General features: G+C 40.2%; 1 protein-coding gene across 3 annotated transcripts in view; it reads left to right on the top strand.

The window, feature by feature from the left end:
- The window catches only part of LOC129780110 (uncharacterized), a 213577-nt gene extending 193511 nt beyond the window's left edge, over window positions 1–20066 (top strand). For 2 of the 3 annotated variants that reach the window (XM_055788057.1, XM_055788058.1), the window contains 2 exons: window positions 3174–3336; window positions 3403–5687. In XM_055788057.1, the coding sequence (XP_055644032.1) occupies window positions 3174–3336; window positions 3403–5471 (2232 nt within the window). In that variant the 3' untranslated portion in view covers window positions 5472–5687. Of the gene's footprint in view, window positions 1–3173; window positions 3337–3402; window positions 5688–19740 lie in introns of those variants that run through there. The other variant, XM_055788059.1, reaches the window with a different exon arrangement.
- Window positions 20067–25586: the final 5520 nt, after the last annotated feature.

Here is a 25586-nt window from a genome sequence, read left to right as displayed (position 1 = left end):
ATGACCCACTATGGTGCACCATAATTCGCAATGTTCTTCCATGGAATAGCTTTGCCGGTAAAATGAACCGTTCCATGGCCTGCAAAATTGATTCTCCTCTGGTATCAGTCCTTATTTATGAAGCAAGAAGCAGTCCTTGGCAAATATGTTCATCTTTCAGATATCAAAATTACCCCTACAACATAGTTTCATTATCGGGTAATATAGTCCCGTCCAACTGAGAGAAAATCTCTTGGTCTCTAATGAATTGAATAAAAAATTTCCCACATCGCGAAACTAATTTTAAATTATTTTTTTACAAAAAAAAAACATGTTTTAGTATCTATTCTGTTACTTTTTGATAAACAGCAGAAATGTATGATTAAGCAAAGCGCGTAAGTAACTAAAGATTTTGTAAATTCTTGTTCAACCACTTCATTCTAGTTCACTTATTTTCATGTTGTCAAAATAAAGAGCCAAGTGTTAGGTGAACTCAAAATTTTAACTTTCTTATCTTTATAAAGCCTGTTTCAGTTATTATTTGGTCGCATAAAGTAGGACATTTCTCAGCGTAGAAATAACGAAAATTCATCGCATTCATCGAACAGCTAAAGAATATTTTTTATGTATTTTTCCCTTAAAGTTCTTGAAAAACCTTCAAAATGACAATTTCTCTATTTTTGTACGTTATTTCCATGCTGAGAAATGCCCTACTTTATGCGACCAAATTATAACTGAAACAGGCTTTAGATAGAGGTAAACATAGCTGAGCAATGTTGTAGCTCCATTTATTTGAATCAACTTAGTAGAACGAAGTTTTTCCAATCCAACTTAAGATTTTTGAATTTTTTTTTCACCCAAAAACTCAAACAAAATAATTTCAAATCTAGTTTTTTTCAAATACAAAAAAAAATATTTTTGAAACATTCACGTTACGTAGCTTCATATATGCCCTATAAAATGACGCCAATAAATATTTTCAAATGATAAACAAATGAAAAGGGTGTATTTTTGGGGTAAAAGTATCTATAACTTTGAGTAGGATTAAGATACAAGATACAAGATACAAGTACTACTTCGCAAAATATTCTAGTAAGTCAAGTAAAAGTAATCTTCAAAAGTCTTCCAAAGACAGTTTGCATGTAGAATTTGAACTATACGAAGGCAGTCCGATAAGTACTTAGCCTACAAAAAAAAACAAAATTTTGGGAAAGTGGGGAGCTCGATACACTTGACCCAGCGATGTTCCAACTCTCACTCTACCTACCGTCACCGCCTATCTCACTATCATTCTGCTGTAAAAGTTCATCATCGACATCACGATATGTCAGATGGTGGTAAATTGGTAATTCGCGATGACAGTGGCAAGGTGTCGATGTCAGGTGGCGACTTCAAGTTAGGGCCATAATTTGGGTCCCAAACTCGTTAGCGTAATCTCTATCAGATTAGAAGGCACGAATCCGAATCCTAAATTTTAAAATTTGAATGAAAATTTTTTCATCATGTTATTTAATTACACATATTTCTGACTTTCATTCAACCATATGGCTATACAATTCCAACATTGTTACTGATTTTTTTCATTATAAAATGAAGTTGTTTTCATAAACAATTTTTGTATGAGACTTTTTACCCACCTGCAAACAAAATATGCTTAATTGAAATAGAATACTAATTTGATATAGAAAAGCTAATTTTCATTCATAATTTTAATTTTGAAAACGTTTTTTTTTTTTTTTTTTTTTTTATCTGTATTATAGTGACTTTCAACTCATTTGGCTGGTTCGTCACTTTTTACTTCCATTTTTTGGAAGAATGTCGGGAGTGAGAGTTGAACTCGTGACCTTTAGCGTGAGAGGCATGGATGTTACCACTACGCCAGATCGCCTCCTTTTGAAAACGTTCATTCCGACTGAAAATCAGCTATTCTTTGACGCTCCCCTAAACTAGTAAACGAAGCTCAATGGCGTCAACGCGGATCGCTGTTTTGAAGAAAACAAATACTTTTAACATTTGAGATGTTGGCACCAAAAACATGGCGGGTGCCATACAGCTGTTCCAATTTCTTTAATTCATCTGAAAAGTACGTTTTCTCGAAATCTGCAAAGTAGGCCTCCGTGGCGGCGATGACCTCTTCTTTCGACTCAAATTTCTGCCCGGCGAGTGACTTTTTTCAAGTTTGGAAACAAAAAAAAGTCGCACGGGGTCAAATCTGGAGGATACGGTGGATGGGGCAGCAGTTCGTAGTGCAATTCGACTAATTTGGCCGTGGCGACGGCGGAATTTCCATTTTTTCCATTTTTCTAAAATCCGCGGACACGCCCGCTTCCACACACGGTCAAAACAAAACTACGGGTCCGTATATTTTTGTATATTTTTACCATAATTTGGAAAAGGTATTAAGAAAAGTTGTTGAAAATTATAAGCAAAATAAAATTTCATTAACATGACGGTGTAACACGACAAACATATTAAAATAGGCTATTTACTATAAAAAAGACAATAAATTATAAATAGTTTTTTTAATTGTCTCGAGAATGGTTGCATTTAGAAGGAGGTTGATAGAGAGCTTTTTTGTTTTAAATCACATTAGGGTTCATAATTTGTGGCTAAAAACCATACAAAAATTCGAAGTTTCGAAAATTCATAAAAATTCAATGTTCCACAAAGTTCGTCAAAAATAGTTTTACTATTTTGGACTTATTTTTTAAATTTTCTATTTTATATGACAAAATAAAAAAAAAAATAAAAATACATATTTCATTTATTGCAAATTAAAGTTTTTTTTGTAAGTTAAAAAAAAAGATTTCTCAGTGTATATTTTTTTCACATTTTAACATTAATACTCTATAACTCTTTCTAAGACACTATTTCGGTACGACTTATCAAAGATTTCTCTTACTAAAATCGATACGCCCTTTACAAAAGTTACACTTGAGTAAAAAAATCCCAACTGCTGTGGAATACTCATATTTCCTCCAACCCAAACGGAATACAAACTTTCTTCCGAATCCAAAATACATGTTTTTTTCAAAATCTTTTAGGACGATTTCATTTGGAATTACTCATATGTAACAACTTTTTCGAAAACAGTTTATGTCTGCAGGATAACTGCCGAGCTCTAGATGCAAATTTCTACATAAATTCGTTCCCTTGACCATTCGATTGCGACTGATGCTCCATATCCCTCTTAGATGCAACGACTGAATCCTCCCACTTCGGGTGCGATGCCTTCTGAACTGTTGGCTCGTAGCGGCTTCCAGCCGTACAGGCCAGATGAGCGTTTGATCCACCCAGCTGGGTCGTTCCCGATGGATGCATACGGTGGATTTGGATCTATTCCAGGAATGCCGCCAGGTAAGTGTACTTCAACACACCTTCCCATACACGCTATTCATTACCTTGTACATCCTACACTTCCAGGCAATCTCTTCAATCCAGCTGCGTTGGCATTTCACGATCCGGCAATCTATTTGGATCCACGCTTCCAGATGCTGCGAGCAGCAAACCATCACTCGGCTGCGGCAGCGGCCGCTGCAGCCGCTGCCCATCCCCTCTACTCGTCGCTTCCGTATCCGCCCAATCTGTACGCCGGGATGATTCCCGGAATGGGGATGCAAGCTCAAAGTATTCACGAGCACATGAAACTTGACGAGGAGCGTCGAGCCAGAATGAGAGAGGAAGAGCGCGCCCGCGAAGCTCGTGAAGCGATGGAGCGAGAGAAAGAGATGAGGGAGCAACGGGAGAGAGAACAGCGCGAAAAAGAGCAGAGGGAGAAAGAGGAAAGAGAAAGGCGAGAGAAGGAACAACGCGAAAAGGAGCAGCGCGAACGAGAGCGAGAGATGCGTGAGAAAGAAGAACGGGAGCGGAGGGAAAGAGAACGCGAGAGGGAGCGAGAGAGAATGATGGCCGCTTCACAGCACATGATGCACCATTCGCTGCCGAGGCCGTTCTTCCACTCGATGGGCCTGGCAACCGGTTTACCTTCGCCATTGGGACTACCGATGCGTCCTCAGGGAGGGCCACTCTCGATGCAAGGACTTCAATCGCCACACCATCCGTTACATCCTTCGTTGAGTCTAGGAATGGGTCTAGGTCTACCACAAGTGCCACAACCGCCGCCATCGTCATCGTTGAATCTTTCACATCCATCCGCAGCCGGGCTTGTTCCCCCACCTACCAGCCTAGGTGCACATCCGTCAATTCCGACAAGTCTGGCCGCTTACAGCCACAATCTGCCGCCCTCGTCGATGAGTTCCGGCTACCACATGAACAGTCTGAATTTGTCCCACTCGGTGATGGCGGGAGCACAGAATCTAAGCTTGAGTCACATCCCACCACCGGCCCATGCCTCACTCAACCTATCGGTTTCTCCGGCCATCTCATCCGCCTCCCAGCAGATGAGTTCCGGTGCGCTGTCCCTCTCCACCAAATCTCATCCTAGCGTTTCGGTCGCTCCACCGATCAGCAGCAGTGCCGGACTTCCTCCGCACCATTCACACTCCCATCCCTACTATTCATCGCCGTCGGTGTCAATGCAAGCCGTCAATTCTGGCAGTCCGCTTTCGCTAAGCAGCAAGGCTAACAACAATTTACTCTCCGCGAGTAATCGGACAGCGACACCGCCAACCACCACACAGCACGGTAACTCCATTCCGGCGCCTGCCTCAGTTCCTTCCCATTCGGCAATCACCGCTGGATCACCACTGTCCGTGAATAGTACAAACATCGCTAGTATTAACAACAATCATCATCCCCATCCGCACCATCTCCGTCAGGATTCACCACAGTCGATGGCGGCGGCCCCAATTAAACCGGGAACAATTGGTTCCCCGTCCCCAGCACAACAACAACAACAACAATCGCTAGATAGTTCCAATCTAATGAAATCCACAGTAGCCGCTGTTGCTACCGATCTAGTGGCAGCACCAGTTGGACTGAAACAAATCCAAGCAGACGAAAGAGCTTCCCCAGCGGTGGTAACCGGTAAATCAGACCTGGAGAGCAACGGATCAACACCAGTGGCAGTACCGATGTCCAGGGAGGACTTGAAGAGCGGCTCTCCCAATGTGGAGAACAATAGCAAGGAAGACAAGAACAGTGATTCGGTTGGTCCACCAGCAGAGCTGGAGGGGGAGGGGAAATCTCCACTGAATGGTGGTGGTGGCGCCGGTGGCAGCCCTGTTATTGCTGCAGCTGGAACACCGCCCGCTGTTCAAATGGCCGCTTCAGGTAACACCCTTAGTAATAGTAATAACAACAACAATAGTAGTACCGGTAGTAGCAGTGTTGTCACTGCAAGTAACAATAGTAGCAAGAGCGACTTGAAGGAGGGCGACGAGAAGAAGAGTATATCGGCCAGCAATGGTGCTAATGGTGCAAATTCCACACCTGCCGCCGCCGAATCGAACGGCAAGCAGAGGCAGAATTCCAACGGTAACGGCAGCCCAACCGCCGCCGCTGCTGCGCCTTTTGGTAAAGAGAATCGATGAGGAAAGTGAGGAAGTTGTATTGAATAGTAGCTTAGCTCAGCTAGTTAAGAAATCATGGACCAATTGTTGCTTAATTGGTGTGTGTATTCTGTTGAATTTTGTTTGAATGTAAACTCCGAATAACATTTTTGGAAGGATTCTTGAAAGCATTGCTGAAATTATAGTATAACGAATTGTGTTTAATAGCAATTAAATGAATACAATTTGGCTAATCAATGTTTGTTGTTGAAAAAAAACTCTAGAGCTACAACCAATTGATCGGTTGAAGATGTTAGGCACCGTTCAATCCGCCTGTTATTCTTATTCTTATTATTAAACTCAACGTATAGAATGAATGTTCCACACTTTTTCTCTCTTATGAACAATGAATATTATTGATATGGCTATTGAGAAAATTGTTTGTATGTTCGGGCTTTTGATTGCTACCCCGAAAAGATACCATTTTTTGAGACGTTAAAAAATACTAACCTGCGACTGTATCCTACTAGCGAATGAAATTATCTTAATTAGTAACTAAGTGATCATTGCAACAAAACACTGAAATGATGACATAACGGAGAAAGATGGGAAACGATGATCTTTCTTCATTCAACCTCCTAAAATACGTTCACGGATCATGCTATATGTTATGTTGAAGCGCTTTGGTTAAGATTATTAGTTATTTGCGTTTCGTACATTGAGAATACGTTAGTTATCAGTAAAAGTCTCTATCTCTATCATATTATTTTAGTTTATTAAAATTACCTTAGATCTATCCCCTCCCAAAAAATAAAATACCGTGGAGGAAAGGGCAACACGAAAAAAAGTTGATAAAAACACCACAGCTTGAATTAATTGATCCGGGTGACTGATTGGATTGAAACTTTGTTCTCATTTATAGTGTTGTAGCAACTACTCGTGTGTACTTGTTTCTAGGGCTTAGGAAGGCTACCATTCACTATTTTTGCTTGGAAGAATAAAAAACAGTTTTGAAAGAGAAAGAGATTCGGAGAGGTTGGTCGTATGATAAGATGTGGATAACACTACGTCCCTTACACAAAATGTGGCGGCCGCAGAAGTGTGAGCGATTAATACATAATATCGAATTTGAGAAGTGTGTTGATATGTTTGCTAAGAGGAGTCGTGTGAGCGCCGCGTTCGATAGAATAGATACGAGTGTTGTGTGAATGCTAGAAGTACGGAAGAGGAAATGCAGCAATTACCTAGGGGAAATGTGGGAAGTTATGCTATTGTCAGTGGAAAAATACGCGTATGAGGAATAACTTTTATAATTTGTAGTATTAGAGTACATGATATGATGAATATTATCATTTAGATGGTAAGCTGAAGAAACATGTAAAAAGAAGCAAATGAACATTTATATGAAAAGAAGGCATTAGTGTTGTTTTTATTTTTAGGTTTGAGTTGAACATCTATGTTTTGAGAAATTCCTTAATTAGTTGATATGGTTTCTTTCGGTGAGTTGCTTGGACTATCCTGGTTTTGTATTCGTCTTTTTTTGTTTCGGTTCGTTGAAATTCACAATTAAAGTACTCTCAAATTGCTGAATACGTCCCTACCGTTTTATTTTTTGTAATCACTGGATGAATAAGAGAACTTACAGCGGAAAGACCGACTGAAGCCAAAATTTGAGGGGTTGATAAAATTAATCCTTTTCCTAGTTCCGTGTCTCACTCGTGGTGTACTTGCATAACATAGGGCGCTAGAACGCTCAGCAGAGTAGTGAAACCACAAGATGTGTGACGTATTAAATAATACGGGAAGGGGTTAAAGCGCTTATCGAAAGCCAAAGCAATATTCTTAGCACTGACGCGTGGAGAATACTAAACCACTCAGTGATCAACAATTTGCACATTGAGTGGGCACTCGCTGTCGACGGAGCATCAATGAAGAGGCTAGTTGACCGGGATATAACCATCAGTTATGAATTTGGACAAATTGCATCCAGGAACCCCAACAAAAGTTCAGGAAAACCCAAAACAAAAGACTCCCATATAGGAGGCTCTGGCGAAAGGAAGAATACAAACTCTGGACTAACTGGCCCTACTCGTTCAAACCTAGAAGGCAATACCAAAAACGCCAAAAGTATCAGCGGTACACAGAACTCAGGGTAAAAAAAGTTCAGTGCTTTTGGGTGCCAGGGAGGAAGTTCAAGCCCTTCAATAAGTTTCAATAGACCTGAAAACGTAGCTTCAATGCTTCAACTACGAATGATCAGAACCAGACTACCACACAGAAAATTGGAAGCCACTCCAATCAGAGGGATAATCGCATGTCTATGGTAACCAACAAAATGCAGAATAATGTGCGATTCACATAAAACGTTACGGAAAAGAACGTCCACGTTCGTTCGTTCGAACGTTTTAATGCAAACCTTGCGGGCAGTGAGGAATACAACAAAATAAAGACGGCTCAAATCCGACCACTTCTTCCATCAACACGTTTGGCGTTCCATTTTTATTCATACAGATGAGCAATTCCATGCCAAATCAGCCGGCTGCAGAGTTGACTCTCCGTTTTTTTTAAGCTTGGTACTTATCGTTCAAACTACCGTCGATGAGGGTGAAATTGGGTCAAAAACGGAGAAAGTTACTATGAGTAATATCTTGACAAATATTGGGAATATTTTTGAAAGCTGTGAGCCGTTTAATAGGAGACATCTTTCCACAACTTCCAATACATAATACTTAACTGTGGTACAAATAGTTATTATTTAATAATTCATCAAAGTTTGATGTGCAAATAGTCTCAGAAAAAATCTCATGCCCAGCATTATACAGAACTATTAAAATTGTAAATATTGGATAGAATGATTCTTTAAAGTCTTGCCAAATGAGTCATTACTGATTTTGAACATGAAATTTTTCTTCCATTCGAATTTCAATATTTTCGAAATAATCTCTCATTTACACTGAGTGGGAGTGAGAATGGGTCAAGCACAAAACGGAATTCCATGCCAAACCGATATAGTGATTGTCAGATTTTCATGAAAATTGGTAGTTTTATTCCTCATCGTAAAATATTAGACTCGTATTTTTTATTTTTCCATTTCCTGTTATGATGGTCCGAAAAATAAATTTTCCCCCTTTTTTAGATGATCGATATATTAGGCTGTCAAAAAAGTCCTGCGGTATTTCCGCGAGGTGTCGTTGTAAGCGCGTAGTTCTAGCTGTATTCATTGTATCGAGTCATACTATAGCTTGTTGGAAAGGCGCTATAATATAGTCCTTGACAGTGTTTTGTTTGTTTAAGTCGTTCGTGAGTTATAGTGTCGCAAATATGGAGTAAAATAAAGAGAAAATCCGACATATTTTACAGTACTACTTTGACAAAGGCAAAAATGCATCTCAAGCTGCCAATAAAATTTGTGCAGTTTATGGACCCGATACAGTTTCCATTTCCTCCGCACAACGATGGTTTCAACGTTTTCGTTCTGGTGTAGAGGTCGTCGAAGATGCGCCACGCTCCGGAAGGCCTGTCGTCGAAAATTGCGACAAAATCGCTGAATTAGCCGAGAAAGACCGGCATAGTAGCAGCCGTAGCATCGGCCAAGAGCTGGGGATAAGTCATCAAACCGTTATTAACCATTTGAAGAAGCTTGGATTCACAAAGAAGCTCGATGTGTGGGTGCCACACACGTTGACGCAAAAAAAACATCTTTGACCGTATCGACGCATGTGAATGACTGCTGAATCGCAACAAAATAGACCCGTTTCTGAAGCGGATGGTGGCGATGAAAAGTGGGTCACCTACGACAACGTGAAGCGCAAACGGTCGTGGTCGAAGCCCGCTGAAGCGGCTCAGACGGTGGCCAAGCCCTCATCAACGGCCAGGAAGGTTCTGCTGTGTGTTTGGTGGGATTGTCAAGGAATAATCTATTATGAGCTGCTTCCCTATGGCCAAACGCTCAATTCGGACCTGTACTGCCAACAACTGGACCGCTTGAAGGTAGCACTCATGAAGAAGAGGCCATCTTTGATAAACAGAGGCCGCATTGTCTTCCATCAGGACAACGCCAGGCCACACACTTCTTTGGTGACGCGCCAGAAGCTCCGGGAGCTCGGATGGGAGGTTCTTTTGCATCCGCCGTATAGTCCGGACCATGCACCAAGTGACTACCACCTGTTTTGACGTAGAACTACGTCTTTCATTAAGGGTGCCAAATCAGAAAACAGGTCACGTTTTTATGAAATAAAGTTAACGTTAATAACTATTTTTGCCGCGAACGGATTTTGGCGATTTACATAGTAAACGAATCGGAAATTCCCTAAGATTTGTTTAATATGCTATACATTAGAATCTCCTGGTTTGTAAACGATTAAAATGCATAAAAACTTTAAGCGTTTCCATTTTCCCATACATTTGTTCTGTCCATTTGTGTACTTTCCCGAACATAGCTGTCAATAACGAGCAACTTATCGACGAACAGCGAAGGGGAAATCGTAGGATTCAAAATCTCCGTGAACAAAGGAAAAGAAGAACGATAAAGGAGAATACTTGCCTAGAGTATAAACAGTGGATCTCGCTGAGGCAAACTTTCATTCGGCATCGGACTGTTGAGCAATCCAGTTCATGAAAAAGCGAGAGCACGCTTCGATCTAAGATTGGACCCCACCAGTGGTAATCCAACTTGGATATCGTCGTGTGGTTTTTTCAGTTCGAATTTGGCGTTATTCGTATCGTGTGTTTTTCTTTTCGCGTCTGTTGCGAGCGAACCCCGTTGGGTCGATGAGGAAGGCGAAATGTCGAAACTAGGTGACAGTGACATGACTGACAGTGCGAACCGAATTAAAATAGACAAACAATCAGACATACAAAACACAAGCTAAAGAACACAATAGGCAGACGTGAACAATTAGATTGAAAAGTGAAATTTATAAAACTTACTATTGAACACACGAATTACACAAATTAAAAGTTAGGGGACAGAAATGTGAGTCATAAATTAAAACTACATTGAATTATAAACAAATTAAAATTGATTGAATTAAAAATTTACAGCTTGAAGCTACACACATTAAAAACGTGTTTGCTCTTGAGATTGCCCATAATCTCCCGTGGAAATTCCGTGTGTTTCAACAAACTTCAAGATTTCTTCCACTCTTCATCACCCTCTCTGGGATAAACCTACGATCGGCTTCGAAAAATTCCGGAAAACGAGGTGCAAAGCAGGTAAAGGAGTTGGAACCTCAAAATAACCTCCAAACAACACCGCGTAACTGTGCTGCATGCTCTGAACCGGACTGGAAGGAGAAACAAGTTGAATGTGATAAATGTGAGCGTTGATTTCACCTATCCTGCGCTGGTGTCAACGAGTCGATAGAGCAGCGTAGTTTGCCTGTAAGGACTGCTCAACACACACTCAACAGCTGACGAGTAGTGCATTATCGTGCAAATCTACTACTTCCAGTGCCAAAGCAAGATTGGCCGAGCTGGAGCTTAAGCGACTTGAGGAAGAGAAGAAGCTTAATGAAAATTTGCTCAATGAACGAATTCAAAAGGAGAAGGACATCCAACAGAAGGAAAACCAGCAGGAGAGGGAACGTTGTGAGAAGGAATTGAAAGAGAAGGAACGCTTGGAAAAGGAATTTTTGACAAAGTGGTATGAAGTGATGCGAAGTATGGCTGAAGAAGACGACGGTGGAAGTTGCAGAAGTTTTCATACGAACAGGAGCAGCGCAAACAAAGTGAAGCAATGGCTTAATGTTCAGGTTTTACCGACTTCGGAAGTGGTATCAGGGGAAATTCAAAACCCAACTATTATCCCGTCGAATACGAAACCGACCACAGTGTTGCAATCTCCCGTAGGAACGAGCCGTCCCATTCCAGAGCCCAATACAACGCAAGTGATACCGCAAATGACGTCATCGGAGCAGCAGAAGCAGATACAAATGCTGCCTATGAGAGCATCGGTGGTAACTCAACGATTCGCAAAACCGCTGATTGCGTCATCAAATCCGATTCAGCAGCAATCCCCCAACATCCCCCGTCTCACGCACGCTTTCAGGAGATACCTCATGATGTTAGGCCAGGTGAAGTAAGACCGACCGAGGTAGGTTTCCATCCGTTGCATGATGTTGCATGTCAGAATAAACGAGAATCTGCTCAAGAAATACACTGCTCTACACAAAACACTCATTTAATCTATACGCACCCGCCCTCTAATCCCTTAAGAACACATTTTGGTAAGGTAATTGGTCCACCCCAGCACGTTAACGACAGGTATATGGTTCCAAATTATGGTCATGTGCCTACTGCTACTGTTCCTGACTACCAGACCCCCGTTGTCCTCCCGTCTCTCGCGCCTGTAGCTACAGGATCTCAACAACTGTACGGAGCTAATGTTCAGCAGTTACAGGCACGCAACGTGTTTCCAAAGGAATTACCTTGGTTCAATGGAGACCCGTCCGACTGGCCCATATTCATATCAAGCTACAATAACACTACTCAAATGTGTGGCTATTCGGACTCCGAAAATCTGATGCGCCTTCAACGGTGCCTTCAAGGTAAAGCTCGGGAAGCTGTGAAAAGTTTCCTCCTCCACCCATCGACACTTCCTCAAGTATTGTCTACGCTATACATGCTATATGGCAGGCCGGAGTTGATTGCCAACACTCTGCTGACTAAAGCAAGATCAACTCCTGCACCAAAAGCGGATAAACTCGACAGTTTGATAGGGTTCGGTCTTGTTGTGCAAAACTTATGTGCTCATTTGCAAGCAGTTGGTCTAGAAAATCATATGAAGAATCCCACGCTTCTCCAAGAACTTGTAGAGAAACTTCCTCCCAACATTCGTCTGGAGTGGGCGTTATACCAAAGCCGTGTTGAAGCACCTGATGTAGCAACTTTTTCCAGTTTCATGACGTCACTAGTTTCTGCAGTAAGTCATGTGGTTTCACCTGTAGTGGTCGTGACTGAGCCCAATAGCGAGAAGCGTAAGGATAGGGGCTATATCAACAGTCATTCGGTTGTGGGTGATTCTTCCACCTCTGCAGATGAACAATTCAATCCTAAACCGTGTCCTATCTGCAAGGAAGCTGGGCACAAAACGAAGGATTGTTTCGAGTTCCGAAAACTAGATGTCGACACCCGTTGGAAATTGGTCCAGCAAAACAGTTTATGCCGTCGATGTCTTACGTCTCACGGAAAGCGGCCATGCAAAAGTAATGTGTGCGGAATAGACGGATGTGAGTACCGACACCACAGGCTGCTCCATTCGGTGAAATCGACCTGTGAAATCAAACAAGAAAAAAAATCAACGCCCATGGGCACCGTATCCCTTCATTGTGATGAAAATGGTTCCACGTTGTTTCGTTTGATTCCCGTTACTCTTCATGGCAAAAATGTTCAAGTGAGCACGTACGCGTTCTTGGATGACGGATCAGAACTCACTCTGGTGGATAAAGACTTGGCGAAGAAACTGAACGCCAATGGCGAGCTGCAACCGTTGTGTATGCAGTGGACGAGTGGTGTGACCCGCGCCGAACCTGATTCACAAATACTACAGCTCCGAATCACGGGTCGTGGAAAGGCCAAGGAATTCGCCTTGAAGGATGTCCACACAGTATCATCTTTGAAACTTCCAACGCAGACGATGGTATACAGTGAGTTGCAGGAAAGGTTCCAGCATCTCCAAGGTTTAGCGATAGAAGATTATCAACGTGTAACACCGCAGTTATTGATTGGTTTGAACAACACGCGTCTGTGTTCTAGCTTGAAGATTAAAGAAGGAAAATCAGGTGAACCGGTGGCGGCGAAGACCCGATTAGGTTGGATGATATATGGTAGCTTACCAGGAACCATAACGTTCAATAGACAGCGTTACGTTCATGTGTGCACACGTTCTTCGGAAGATGAGCTGCACAACCTGGTACAAAACTTTTTTGATGTGGAAAGCGCAGGTGTCCGTGCTACACCTTTACTTGAATCTGCTGACATTTACCGAGCTCGTACGATATTGGAAGCAACAACCCACAGAACATCTACGGGGCGTTTCGAGACAGGACTTTTGTGGCGCTCCGATTATATCGAGTTTCCTGACAGTTTACCTATGGCGACACGACGTCTCTTGTGTTTAGAACGGCAGCTGACGGGTAAACCAAAAGTCTATGAAAACATCCATATCATCACGGAGGAAGAATTGTGGTCCGCTGATCCTCGTCGAGTTTGGTACCTTCCCCTGGGTTTTGTGGAGAACCCAAAGAAACCAGCGAAAGTCCGTATCGTCTGGGATGCGGCGGCGAAATCGGAGAAGGTGTCTTTCAACAGTATGATCCTCAAAGGACCAGATCTCCTCACATCTCTTCCTGGTGTTCTCAGTCGTTTCCGCCAACGGAAGGTGGCGATTAGTGGTGACATCAAAGAGATGTTTCACCAGGTTTTGATTCGTGGCGCTGATCGAGACTCACAGAGATTTCTCTGGAGAGACGATCCTACGCAACCTGTTAACACTTACGTAATGGACGTGGCGGTATTCGGCTCCGCGTGTTCCCCGTGCAGTTCACAATTCGTCAAGAACTTGAATGCAAAAGAGCACGAGCATCCGGAGCCATTATGTCGACGACTACCTCGACAGCTTTGATACCATCAACGAAACTATCACCGTTGCCAACGACGTAAAGCTGGTCCATGGAAGAGCCGGATTCGAGATCCGGAATTGGCTTTCGAATAAGACAGAAGTAGTTAACCAAATTGGGAACGGATCGGGAGAATCAGTGAGAACATTTACCCTGGATAAGGGTAATGGATGCGAGCGCGTGTTGGGAATATCCTGGATTCCCGACGAAGATGTCTTCAGGTTTTCATTGGTACTACGCGATGAGTTACGGGGCCTACTCGAAGAAAAGATAGTCCCAACGAAACGTCAGATCCTCCGAATGTTTATGAGCGTGTTCGACCCTCTGGGGTTGATAACGATGCTAGTGATCCACGGGAAAATAATCATCCAAGAAGTCTGGAAAAGTGGTACTGGATGGGACGACACCATTTCTGCAACCAACTTCGTTCGATGGCAGCGGTGGACGACAGCTTTATCTCATCTAAAAGAAATAACTATCCCGCGTTGCTACTTCCCGGGATATTGTCCTAATAGTTTGGACACCATGGAACTCCATATCTTTGTGGACGCTAGCGAGGAGGCTTTCGCTTGTGTTGGGTATTTCCGGGTAATTGATCGAGATCAAGTACGGTGTGCCCATCAATAATTTTTTATTATGTTTGCCCCAAAAAGAACGACTAGCAAATGAAAAAGTCGTGTTTTCGGGGAAAAAACATCAATAACTTTGAGTAGAATTAAGATACCTACAAGTTATGTATCGTAAAATGCGTGGATTGGAAAGCTCTAAAAGTCATTCGAAGGCAGTTTTGAAGTATAATTTTACATATAAAAGTTAGAGCAAAAAAAAACGTTTTTTTCATGGTAACCCTAACTCAACTTAGAGAAAAAGAGCTATATCGGTTATTTGAAGAGATAGAAAGAAATATTGTTCCACAAAGTAACCAGAGCTACAATATTGTCGAACTATGTTTACCTCTATCTATAAAGATAAGAAAGTTAGATTTTTTATTTCATCGTAAATTTTGGTCACCCTATTTTTGATAACAAAAAAGTGAGCGCTCTATTATATGTAACAACTTTGTCGAAGACGGTTTTTGTCTAGAGAATCACTGTCGAGCTCTAGATGCTAATTTCCACTTAAATGCACCTCCTGGACCATAGTGCAATGTGAACTATAAAAAAATACAATCAATAATTACAAAGCCAAAATCCAAAATTTCTGCAAGTATGATATTATTCGAAAAGAGACTAGCTAATTGGCCTTACTTTTGTCGATCATCTGAATCGGCGCAGTATTTCAAAAGTTTTAAAAAAGAAAGTAATTTTTGGAAAAAATGAGAAAAATAATATCTTGAGGACCACCCTAAAATGCGTATGGTCACCTATTTAATTAGGTATGTGGATAATCCGAATCGGTAAAGTAGTTCAAAAGTTATGAATTTAAAAAATTATAAATAATTTTTGGAAAAAATGTGAAAAAAATTATTTTTGGGCAACCCTAAAATGGAAATGATCACCCTAATGATAAAAATACGAAAATCTGAGAACCACTATATCGGTTTGATATGGAATGGCTGTATCTCTACTCTACTCTCAGCAGCTTCGCTTCGACTAGAACTGCTTCGGCAGTCGCCGCCAACAACTAGCGACTAGTTGACTAGCGAGGATGACTGGTCCAGTCCAGTCAGTGGTTATTTTAACTGACGCGACTAATGAATACAAATCTGCCTCTTAATGTGCGATTCACATAGAACGTTACGGAAAAGAACGTCTACGTTCCGTCAACGTCTCCACCAATTCACACATGCAGTCAATGCTTGCACCAGCACCGTCACGTCAAATGTCAAACGAATGATCTATTCAATGTTTTTCGTGGTGTCGCCATCTACAACAATTTTGAATTGCAATGTCCTCTTTCAAATCAGCATACCTAGAATCAGTCCTAAATTTAGAAAAAAAAACAGGGAAAATCATTGAAATATATTATTTAAATGCCAAAAACCTGTAGTCCCGACCCTTTTTTAACAATAATAATATATAGACTGTTTTTCTCAGCTAGTCGTGAATTGATTTTAACTGAGAAATTTGAAACTGGGAGATATGTTGGCATAAAAAATGCAGCCAAAATCAAAACAAAAGCCGAGACACAAAGCCCAGACAAAAACCCAACGAGCCGTCCGTCTCCGTCAATTATTCTTTTCTACAAATCCTGCCGGTCGTTTTCGTTGAACTTATGCTGACGGGTCGTTACGTTGCCGGTGTATGTGAATGTTTTCATATGAATTGCATGGTAGAATAACTGACGTAACGGAACGTGACGGGGCGTGAACGTGACGTGGATGTTGTATGTGAATCGCACTTAATTCAGCTGACTTCAGTCCACACTTCCATTTCCCCCTGACACTAATTCATACCCGCGTACGCAATATTATTTTTACGTCCATATAAAGAGGAACGAAAACATGATTTCTGATGCAAAAAAGAAGTTACCCCATCAATGGACGGTTTGATGTCTACCCATCGTGAACTCAAACCAACGAACTTAGACATTTATCAAGTATGCTATAAAGGTCCTCTCGTTAGTATTAGTTAGTATTAGGCGTGCAAAATAGCGCACACACACTGCACGTTATTTTATACGTGTAAGTAATTTTCGTGTACGATGCAAAAGAATCTAGCTCACCTGTAGCGTATGTCAAACCACTCAAGCATCGATGCATGTACATTAGAGTGCCAATGAAAATGGCCATCTCGAATTTTCAAAGCGAACTTGATAAAAAAATGTTGGTTCCCACGAAAAACTACCCTGTGCAAAATATCAGCTCATTCGGACATCATTTACTAGTGTCGCACTGCGGTCAAAGTTTGAGTTTTTTGAATACCGAAAAATCACCCAAGTGGGGAGTAAAGGAAATCGGGGTTTTCGAAAAAAAAAATTATATACCAAATGTCTTAAAATTGCATGAAACGTCGAGATCTACTGTTGTTCGAAAAAATTTTTTTTGTCCAAAATCAACACTTTGGTACGATCAACACTCAACACTTTGGTACTTAGTTGTTTGTCTTATAACGTACTTCGATATAACGTACCCTCGTTATAACGTACCCTCGATATAACGTACACATTATCAAAGTCCAAAAAAAATGTTTTTTCCATATTTTTTTCTGAAAGAACAATAAATTATCTGTATTTTGATACTACAGCTTGTGTTGCAACTTTAACCAATCCCGAAATACAACTGTTTTGTTATTCCGGATTCTAAATGAATCAAGTTTCAATCAACAGAACGTAGGGAAACATCATGAGAAAAGTTGGCTTCGTCTTCCAATTGAATTTATTCATGAACCTTCCTCAAACAGCAACACAATAAAGTAATATAAGCTACGTTTCAGAGTTCTTTATTATGCTTCGATATAACGTACAATTCGATACAACGTACAATTTTGAAAGTAAAATGTACGTTATATCGAAGTTACCCTGTACGAAGCAAAACGTATGGTTTAAGGTGCCAATGGAAATCGTCATATCGATTTTTCATGCGGGACTCCATGTGAAATGTTGATTTACACGATAAATTACCCTCTACAAAATATCAGCTCAATAGAACTTCATTTACTAGTGTCGCACATCGGTCAAAATTTTAGTTTTTTGAATATCGAAAAATCACCCAAGTAAAGGAAATCGGTGTTTTGAACAAAAAAATGATGACAAATATCTTAAAATCGCATGAAACGTGGAGATTTACTGTTATCTCGAAAAAAAAATTCGTCAAAAATGGACTTTTGAGACAAAAACGACCAAGTTCCGAAAAGTCAATTTTTGACAACAATTTTTTTTTCGAGTTAACAGCAAATCTCGGCGTTTCATACAATTCTAAGACATTTGGCATAAATTTTTTTTTTTAAACCCCGATTTCCTTAACTCCCTCCTTGGGTAGTTTTTCGATTTTCAAAAAACTAAAATTTTGAGATCTGCGACAATAGTAAATGAAGTCCGTATGAGCTAATATTTTGCAGAGGGTATTTTATCGTGCAAATCAACATTTCGCAGGGAGTCCCGTATGAAAAATCAATATGAAGATTTTCATTGGCAACCTAAACCATACGTTTTGCTTCGTATTCCGTCCCAAAGTGCCGATTTTTGACAAAAAATTTTTTCGAGATGACAGTAGATCTCGACGTTTCATGCAATTTGAAGACATTTGGCATCAAAAATTTTTCTTCGAAAACCCCGATTTCCTTTCTCCCCCCTTGGGTGATTTTTCGGGTTTCAAAAAAACTCTTTGACCGCTGTGCGACACTATTAAATTAAGTCCGATTGAGCTGATATTTTGCACAGGGTAGTTTTTCGTGGGAATCAACATTTTTAATCAAGTTCGCTTTGAAAATTCGAGGATCACTTTTTTCCCATACATCCATTGGCACTCTAATGTACATGTACATGGGAGAGAGAAAGAGAGGAACGAATTCGTTTTGGGAGACGTCACTTCAAAATGCAATGAGGACAATTTGACTGGGAAGAATGAAATGATATAGTCGAGTCGGTAGAGGGAGATAGCGACTAAACTCCCGATTGACTGTTCAGTCGTTTTGACGGAGAAACTACGTGAAGAAGCCAAAAGTCATTGCTAACTGACTATGGATATAGTCAGTCAGATAGTCAGCTGACTATCCTCAGTTGAGTATGACTATGCAGAGCCCTGATCAGATGTCGTCGAAATCTTGTGAGCAAGACAGTCTAAGGGCTGCCTTGAAGTGTAGAAGCGCTGATCTGCATTTTTCAAAATTGTGTTCAACCACAACGAACCAAGTGTAATGCATTCCTCGATCAATTTGTTTTCATTTATTAAAATATCTTTCTGTAAAAAACAGCAAAAGTGAGTCAATACATATACCATTCATGAAATTAGTCAAGAGCCGTTGCAAAATACTAATATGTTGTGTAATTATATTATGTTATTAGTTAACATGTGCTAATTTTGTTTTTTTTTTCATATTTATAAAGATTCTGGAATCAGAAATTGACGACGATGTGTGCTTACAGCTTGAAAAGTAGTATTATGTTCGACATCCTGTTTGTAGCACGTGAGCAGTAAAATGATAGATTTGATCCGACACAGTCAATTAGTGGGACTTATTCATTTCACTGACTTCGAATGAACAGCGCAATCTACTACAGAGCATTGAAATGACCTAATTTGCTTCGCTCAACCTCTTTGCTTGCAAGGTGAATAAAAGTATTGAATTAATTTGCTAACTGAAAATAGTATGCCCTCGTCTATTATCGGTCGCGAAGGTTACGTCCAGAGAAACAATTTCGGGAGGAAACGTGATTGTTCTGGCCCACATCTCGCCCAAAATAAATTTCCTCATTTAAATAGATTAAACAAAATAAGATATTGTGGACCGAAGCTCGCCAGGTTACAAATGGTGGTTACAAATAAAAGCTCACTTCGAGCGGGTGATCTAGTTACGAACTTCAGTTATTTTCCAGCTTAATTAAGTGAACAGACCCAATCGAGCAATCAAATTGAGTAACCGAAGTCCAAGTATCGAAACCATATGTGAAACCCAACACTACTTTAGTTCGTTCATATGTTTTTGTTTCTCAGTTTTTGGTAAGTTTTTTTTTAGTTTCGTTTTGATGATTGGCTAGCAACCCGAGTTTGAATTGTGCGCGCAAACCTAACGAGTATTCTTCTTCCTCCACAGACAACAATCCGTCGCCACTGAATGCCGAGAATCTAAATGGCACCAACAGCAACGGAACCGCATCCACTTACTCGAAGTGAGGAACGATTGGTCGACTGCTGTAGTTGAAAACTTCCTCCGCACGGCTGCATTATTGAACTTTATTTGCAGCGACTCAATGATGACTTCAAGCTAGGATATGAGGAACGGATAAACCAATATAGACACTAAAGAAAAACTCTCAAAAGAATTTATCAAATTATGCATTAATTGAAGTAAAAAAAAGATGGAGGAAAACAGCGAGCGTATTATTTGTAGCTAAACGAAATGGCAGCCCGTAGGAATAAGTAAGTGTTACATACTTTTTTAAATTATTATTATAAAATTATTATTATTATTAGAACAAAGGTCGAATCGAACAAAGCCACAAAACCAAGAAGAAAAAAAAACAAGACAGTTTAGAAAACAGAAAACAAATTGTGATAAATAAATTTACTCGATAAGATTTTGAGCGCGGAAACTACACTTTGAGCAAACCCGGGAAACGTTCAGATTATTCCTTCTAAAAAATTAAACAAAAATTGGAATAGCTCTGGCTCGTTATACATTCAAAGGACAGATGATAACATTATTGAGAGACGAGAGAGGTGTAAACTATATGCATCTATATTGCAGCAACTATATGAATGAATCACAAGAGCGAATCCACAGTGTTTGGTTTGTTTTGACTTCTTATGACTAGAACAGATTTAAAGAGAAAACTACCAGCAACCAGCAGCAGCAGCATCAGCATCAGTAAAACCCTACTCGCACCAGTTAAATTGAATGAATGAATCACACATTAGGCGAATGAGGAGAAAAAAAGACCACTTTTGTCTCGTAAATTAAAAAAAAACAAAACATAAGTATCAACGCTCATCATGAGCGGGGGGAAATAATCGCAACCAAGAGAACTAAAACGTCGTCACAGAGAACCATTGCAACAAGTTAATCAAACTTCTTTTCTATTACACTGAGTGAGTACTAGAGAGAAGAAGGTAATAAGGGTATCCCAATAGATGATGAAGATTGTCACACAATCCTCGTCTAACTAGGTACACATACACATTCACACATACACTGTTGTACAAAACTGTCGGATGGAAGGGGGAGAGGGAAGTTAGAGACAAGTAGAATCAAAAGATGTGACATCATTATTATGTTAGACATTGCTAGTAGCCCGTTGAAAGTTCATGTTTGACGGTGCGTCCGGGAAAATCAGTGGAATTTCCGACTGAAGAAGAACATGAAATATGTGAAAAAGGAAATTCGATTTTTTTATGTTTTTTGGGGAAATTCGAATAAAACTAACACCTTAAATGTAGGGGGCCTACGCTCAATCATCGGAAACTGTCCGAAATCCTTGATTGTTGTTGTGTATAACTTATGCAATGAAATGTTCAAATCAGAGAAATATTTACTTCATAATTTCAGGTACAGGAAGTTTAATACGTTGAGTCCCCACTTTTTGTTAGGAGAGCGTTGAAAAAATATGGCTTTGTTTTCGGATGTATCACAAAATGTGACCAAATTCTAGTCGAATTGCAGACCATTTTCTTTTTGTACAATAAATATCATTGATAGCTAGGATCGACATTGATATTGTGCAAGAGCTCTTGATGCGGGGTGAATAGAAAGCGCAGCAAGAAAATCGCGGGGCTCTACGGCTAAGTAGAACGTGAACCGAGATCTAGTAAGATAAATCGGGAAAATGGATAAGGGAGTGAATATTTCGAAATCAAATAATATTCAAAATCTTCTAAACATCTTCAAATTTGAGAATATGTTTTGTTTTTCTCGAAAATTGCAATTTGAATAGCTAATGGTCACTGATTTATACGCATGACGAGTATACTCGACAATACATACAATTTTGCCACTTCTCCATTTGGGTTTGTTGAAAAGCTCCGAGTCCCTAGTTGCTAATAATATCATAAGACGATCAAATTGTTCAATTTTTATGTTTTTTAACGATTATCTTCAAAGAGAAATTATGATCATTCGAAAGAAATTCGAATTTTCAAGTAGATGTTGCATTTTTCATTGCTTGAGTTTACTGTCATCATATTGATCCATTCATAATTTAGGCTTTCTTCAGAATATTGCCTTTTCTTGACCATTTCAAACTACTGAACCGATCGACATGTAAATTGGTATGTAGGGGTTTTGGGAGCCGGGGAAGGTTTTCATGACGGTTTGTGACTCCACCCCCCTTTCTAAGAGGGGGGCTACCATACAAATGAAACACAAATTTCAACATCACTCGAGAATTAATCAAGCAAATGAAACCAAATTAGGCATATGGAGGTCTTAGAGTGCAAAAAATGTTTCTATGGTGGTTAGACACTCCACCCCTCCCTCTAAGGAGGGCTACCATACAAATGAAACACAAATTCTGCATTACTTAGGGTGCAATATATGTTTCTATGGTGGTTAGATACTCCTCCCCCTTCTCTTAGGGGGGGCTGCTATACAAATGAAAATCAAATTTCTGCATAACTCGAAAACTAATCAAGCAAATGGAGACAGACAAATGCAGTCGCACTAGGTTCACCCCGAAAGCTGTTTGTTTCGCACTGAGATGCTTCACGGGTTGGCACTCGGGATCACCAATACAACTATACTAAACTAAACTAGTTCCGAGTATTGTTTTGGAAAATCTGAAAATAAGGACTATAAAAATGGAAAACCTGCTGCTTTTGCTTTTGTATTATTGCAACCGTAATCCAATTCGAATTCTGATTTTAAAGGGTATATTCGCGTAGACGGCATTAAGCTCCGTGTGCTTTCATTGGGAGGCGAATATAATGATGGATATTCAGGTGGAATAAACATGTTTGTAAAATCAAAATTATGAATGAAAATTTACTTTAACGTATCGAATATTTATTTCATGTGATGAAACAAGAGGTTTTTTTATCGACAAATGGTTAAGTGAGTTTCAGGACTACATGTGTTAGGTAATCAAACAATATGACTAAAAATTTTCATTCAAACTTTTATATTTTTACACTGAACTGATCTGATAGAGAATAATTTACCTCCCAAGCACTAATATCGCCACCAGACGTCGACACTGTACACACACCAACAAACCACCGCATTCGTGAAACTGAAAACGTTTTTTTTATTACAGAGTCAGTTTGGCACTAACTCAGTTTTAAAAATGAATTCCCTAATCAATTTCTGCATTACTCGAGAATTAATCAAGCAAATGAAACCAAGCTTGGCATGTGGTGGTTTTAGGATGCAATAAATGTGGTGGTTAGACATTCCTCCCCCCTCTCTAAGGGGGGCTGCCATACAAATGAAGCATAAATTTCTACATAACTCGAAAACTAATCAATCAAATGGAGCCAAATTTCGCATGTGAAGGTTTAAGGGGGCACATTTCTATGATAAATAGACACTCCTCCCCCCTCTCTAAGAGAGGGCTGCCATACAAATGAAGCATAAGTTTCAGCATAACTCAAGAACTAACGGGTTAAATAAAAAATGAGAATTTTTTCAATCACATATAAAAACAAAATTTTTTTTCATCGTTTTCAGTATTTTTTATTAATAACATAATGTATTTTATTCAAAAAAATGTCAGTGAATGTTTGAGTAAGGGCCGTGGTCTGCTGTTCGACGCAACTTTGTCGCGATGCTCTCACCAGAACGTTGTACGGCTCTTACGTCCATTTTTCGGATACAATTCCGGATTCTTGTAGTCAGTTGCTTCGTGTCCTTGGCCCTCCAATTGTTTTTATACACTTGAGCACTGAGTGAGCCAAAGTCATCTATTGTGCGGCACTGGGGCAAGTTTGTAGGGTTACGATCTTTCGGCACGAACGGTATCTTTTTCTCCTCAAGATACGCCAGCGTCTTCTTGGCGTAATGGGAAGACGCCTTGTCCGGCCAGAAGACGTACTTCCCATCCGCGTGATGCTCGTTCAGAAACGGCAGCAGGATTTTATCGAGGCACTCTTCTCGATAGATTTGTTGGTTGATTGCCAGACCGCTCGGCTTAAACCAAGGCTTTGAAATGCCCCAGTCGGAAATGGCGATGTACAACATAACTTGTTTTTCAAACTTGTGCTTGAACTTGTATTTCACTTCAGGCGGTGTGGATGATTTGTCGCTGGAGTAGTAATTATCATTTCCTGGAATATGCGTTTTGGACAGCGGAAAATAGCTTTCGTCGTCCAGAACGAAAGACGTCCCGCGGTATTTTTTGGTCATCCACCAACACTGTGGATGCTCCTCCGTGTACTCCGGCGACCTCGTCTTCTTCCTGCAGACGATTCCTTCCATCTTGAGGGTCCGATGGATCAATACGTGGGAGCAGCCATATTTCCGACCGACGTCACGCAGGCTGGTTGCATCCTTGTTGTCAAACAGCTTCTTTAACGATGTCTTCCTCTGCTTCGTCATTATCGTCACCGGACGACCACTTCCGACCTTCCGCTCTACGTTCAGGGAACCCAGGATACGATATACCGTACTGACAGGTACATTTTCTTCCTTAAAATGTGCCACCGTGAACTTTTTTCCTTGCTGGAAATGCGTTTCGTAGAACCGTACAATGCGTTCGCGGAGCACGTGCTGTTTCGACGCCATCTTTGCTTTGACTAAATTCAAACTAGCAAAACCAAACACGCCTACTGTTTCTAGGGAGCCCAAAGAGCAATTTTCTTGGAGAAAAAAAATTTTACGCTCTTTATTTGAGGTACTGAAAGGTATTGAAAAATTTCTCATTTTTTATTTAACACCCGTTAATCAAGCAAATAGAGCCAAATTTGGCATGTGGAGATTTTAGGGGACAATAAATGTTTCTATGGTGGTTGACACTCCTCCCACTCTCTAAAGAGGGGGGGGGGGACTGAATAACTCCAGAGCTAATCAAGCACATGTAATCAAACTTGGTATATAGAGGTTTTAGGGATCGATAAACGTCTCCATGGTGGTTCGACACTCCTCCTCCTCTCAAAGAAGAGGTTACCATACAAATTAAACACAACTTTCTGCTTAACTCGAGACCAATCGGGCAAATCGAGCCAAACTTGACATGTGGAGGTTTTAGGGTGCAATAAATGTTTCTATGGTGGTTATATGGTGGATTGACAATCCTTCCCCCTCTCTAAAGGCTGCCTTACAAATGAAACACAATTTCCACATAACTTGAGAACTAATCAAGCAAATGGAGCAAAAATGGGATGTGAGGGTTTTTGGATACGAGAAATGTTTCTATGATGGTATGACACCCCTCTCTCCTCTGAAGTGGAGAGGGAGTCCAGTAAAAATAATATACATATTTCAACCAAACATATCCCAACCAAACATGACAATTTAAAATTTTCGGAAAACTCTGAAGGAAAATGGGAAAATAAGGAAAATTCTAATTCGCACATGTTCTACGATTACATATTGAGAAGCGTTTTTGGTTTTTGGTTCGAAATGGATTTTAATGTGATAAAACGCAATCATATATCTTCTTCTATCCATATAAATAAAAATGGATCGCCGAATATGTTGATAAGAACAAAACTCGAGAGAGGAATTGCACTATTTAGGGCAGTCTTTATTCTATCATATTTTCTGTATCAAACATTTATTCCGTGTAACGGAGAAACATGTTATTTGCAAGTGTTTGAAAAATTTTCCAGAATTGTGTCTGAAAATAATCTGATATTATAAAGTGTTCGCAATAACAGACAAAACGGTACAAGTATTAGGTATTGTATCGTGTTGAGTTTTACAACTCAACTAAAATTCTCTCAGAACGGTTCTTTTTTCTCTCTCATTATACGTTAACGGGATCATAAATATGTAAACATTAATCTGTC

The sequence above is a fragment of the Toxorhynchites rutilus genome, chromosome 3 (assembly GCF_029784135.1).
Source record: "Toxorhynchites rutilus septentrionalis strain SRP chromosome 3, ASM2978413v1, whole genome shotgun sequence".
Lineage (NCBI taxonomy): Eukaryota > Metazoa > Arthropoda > Insecta > Diptera > Culicidae > Toxorhynchites > Toxorhynchites rutilus.
Note: the sequence above shows the minus strand (reverse complement) of the source record. Positions and strands in the feature narration are given on the sequence as shown.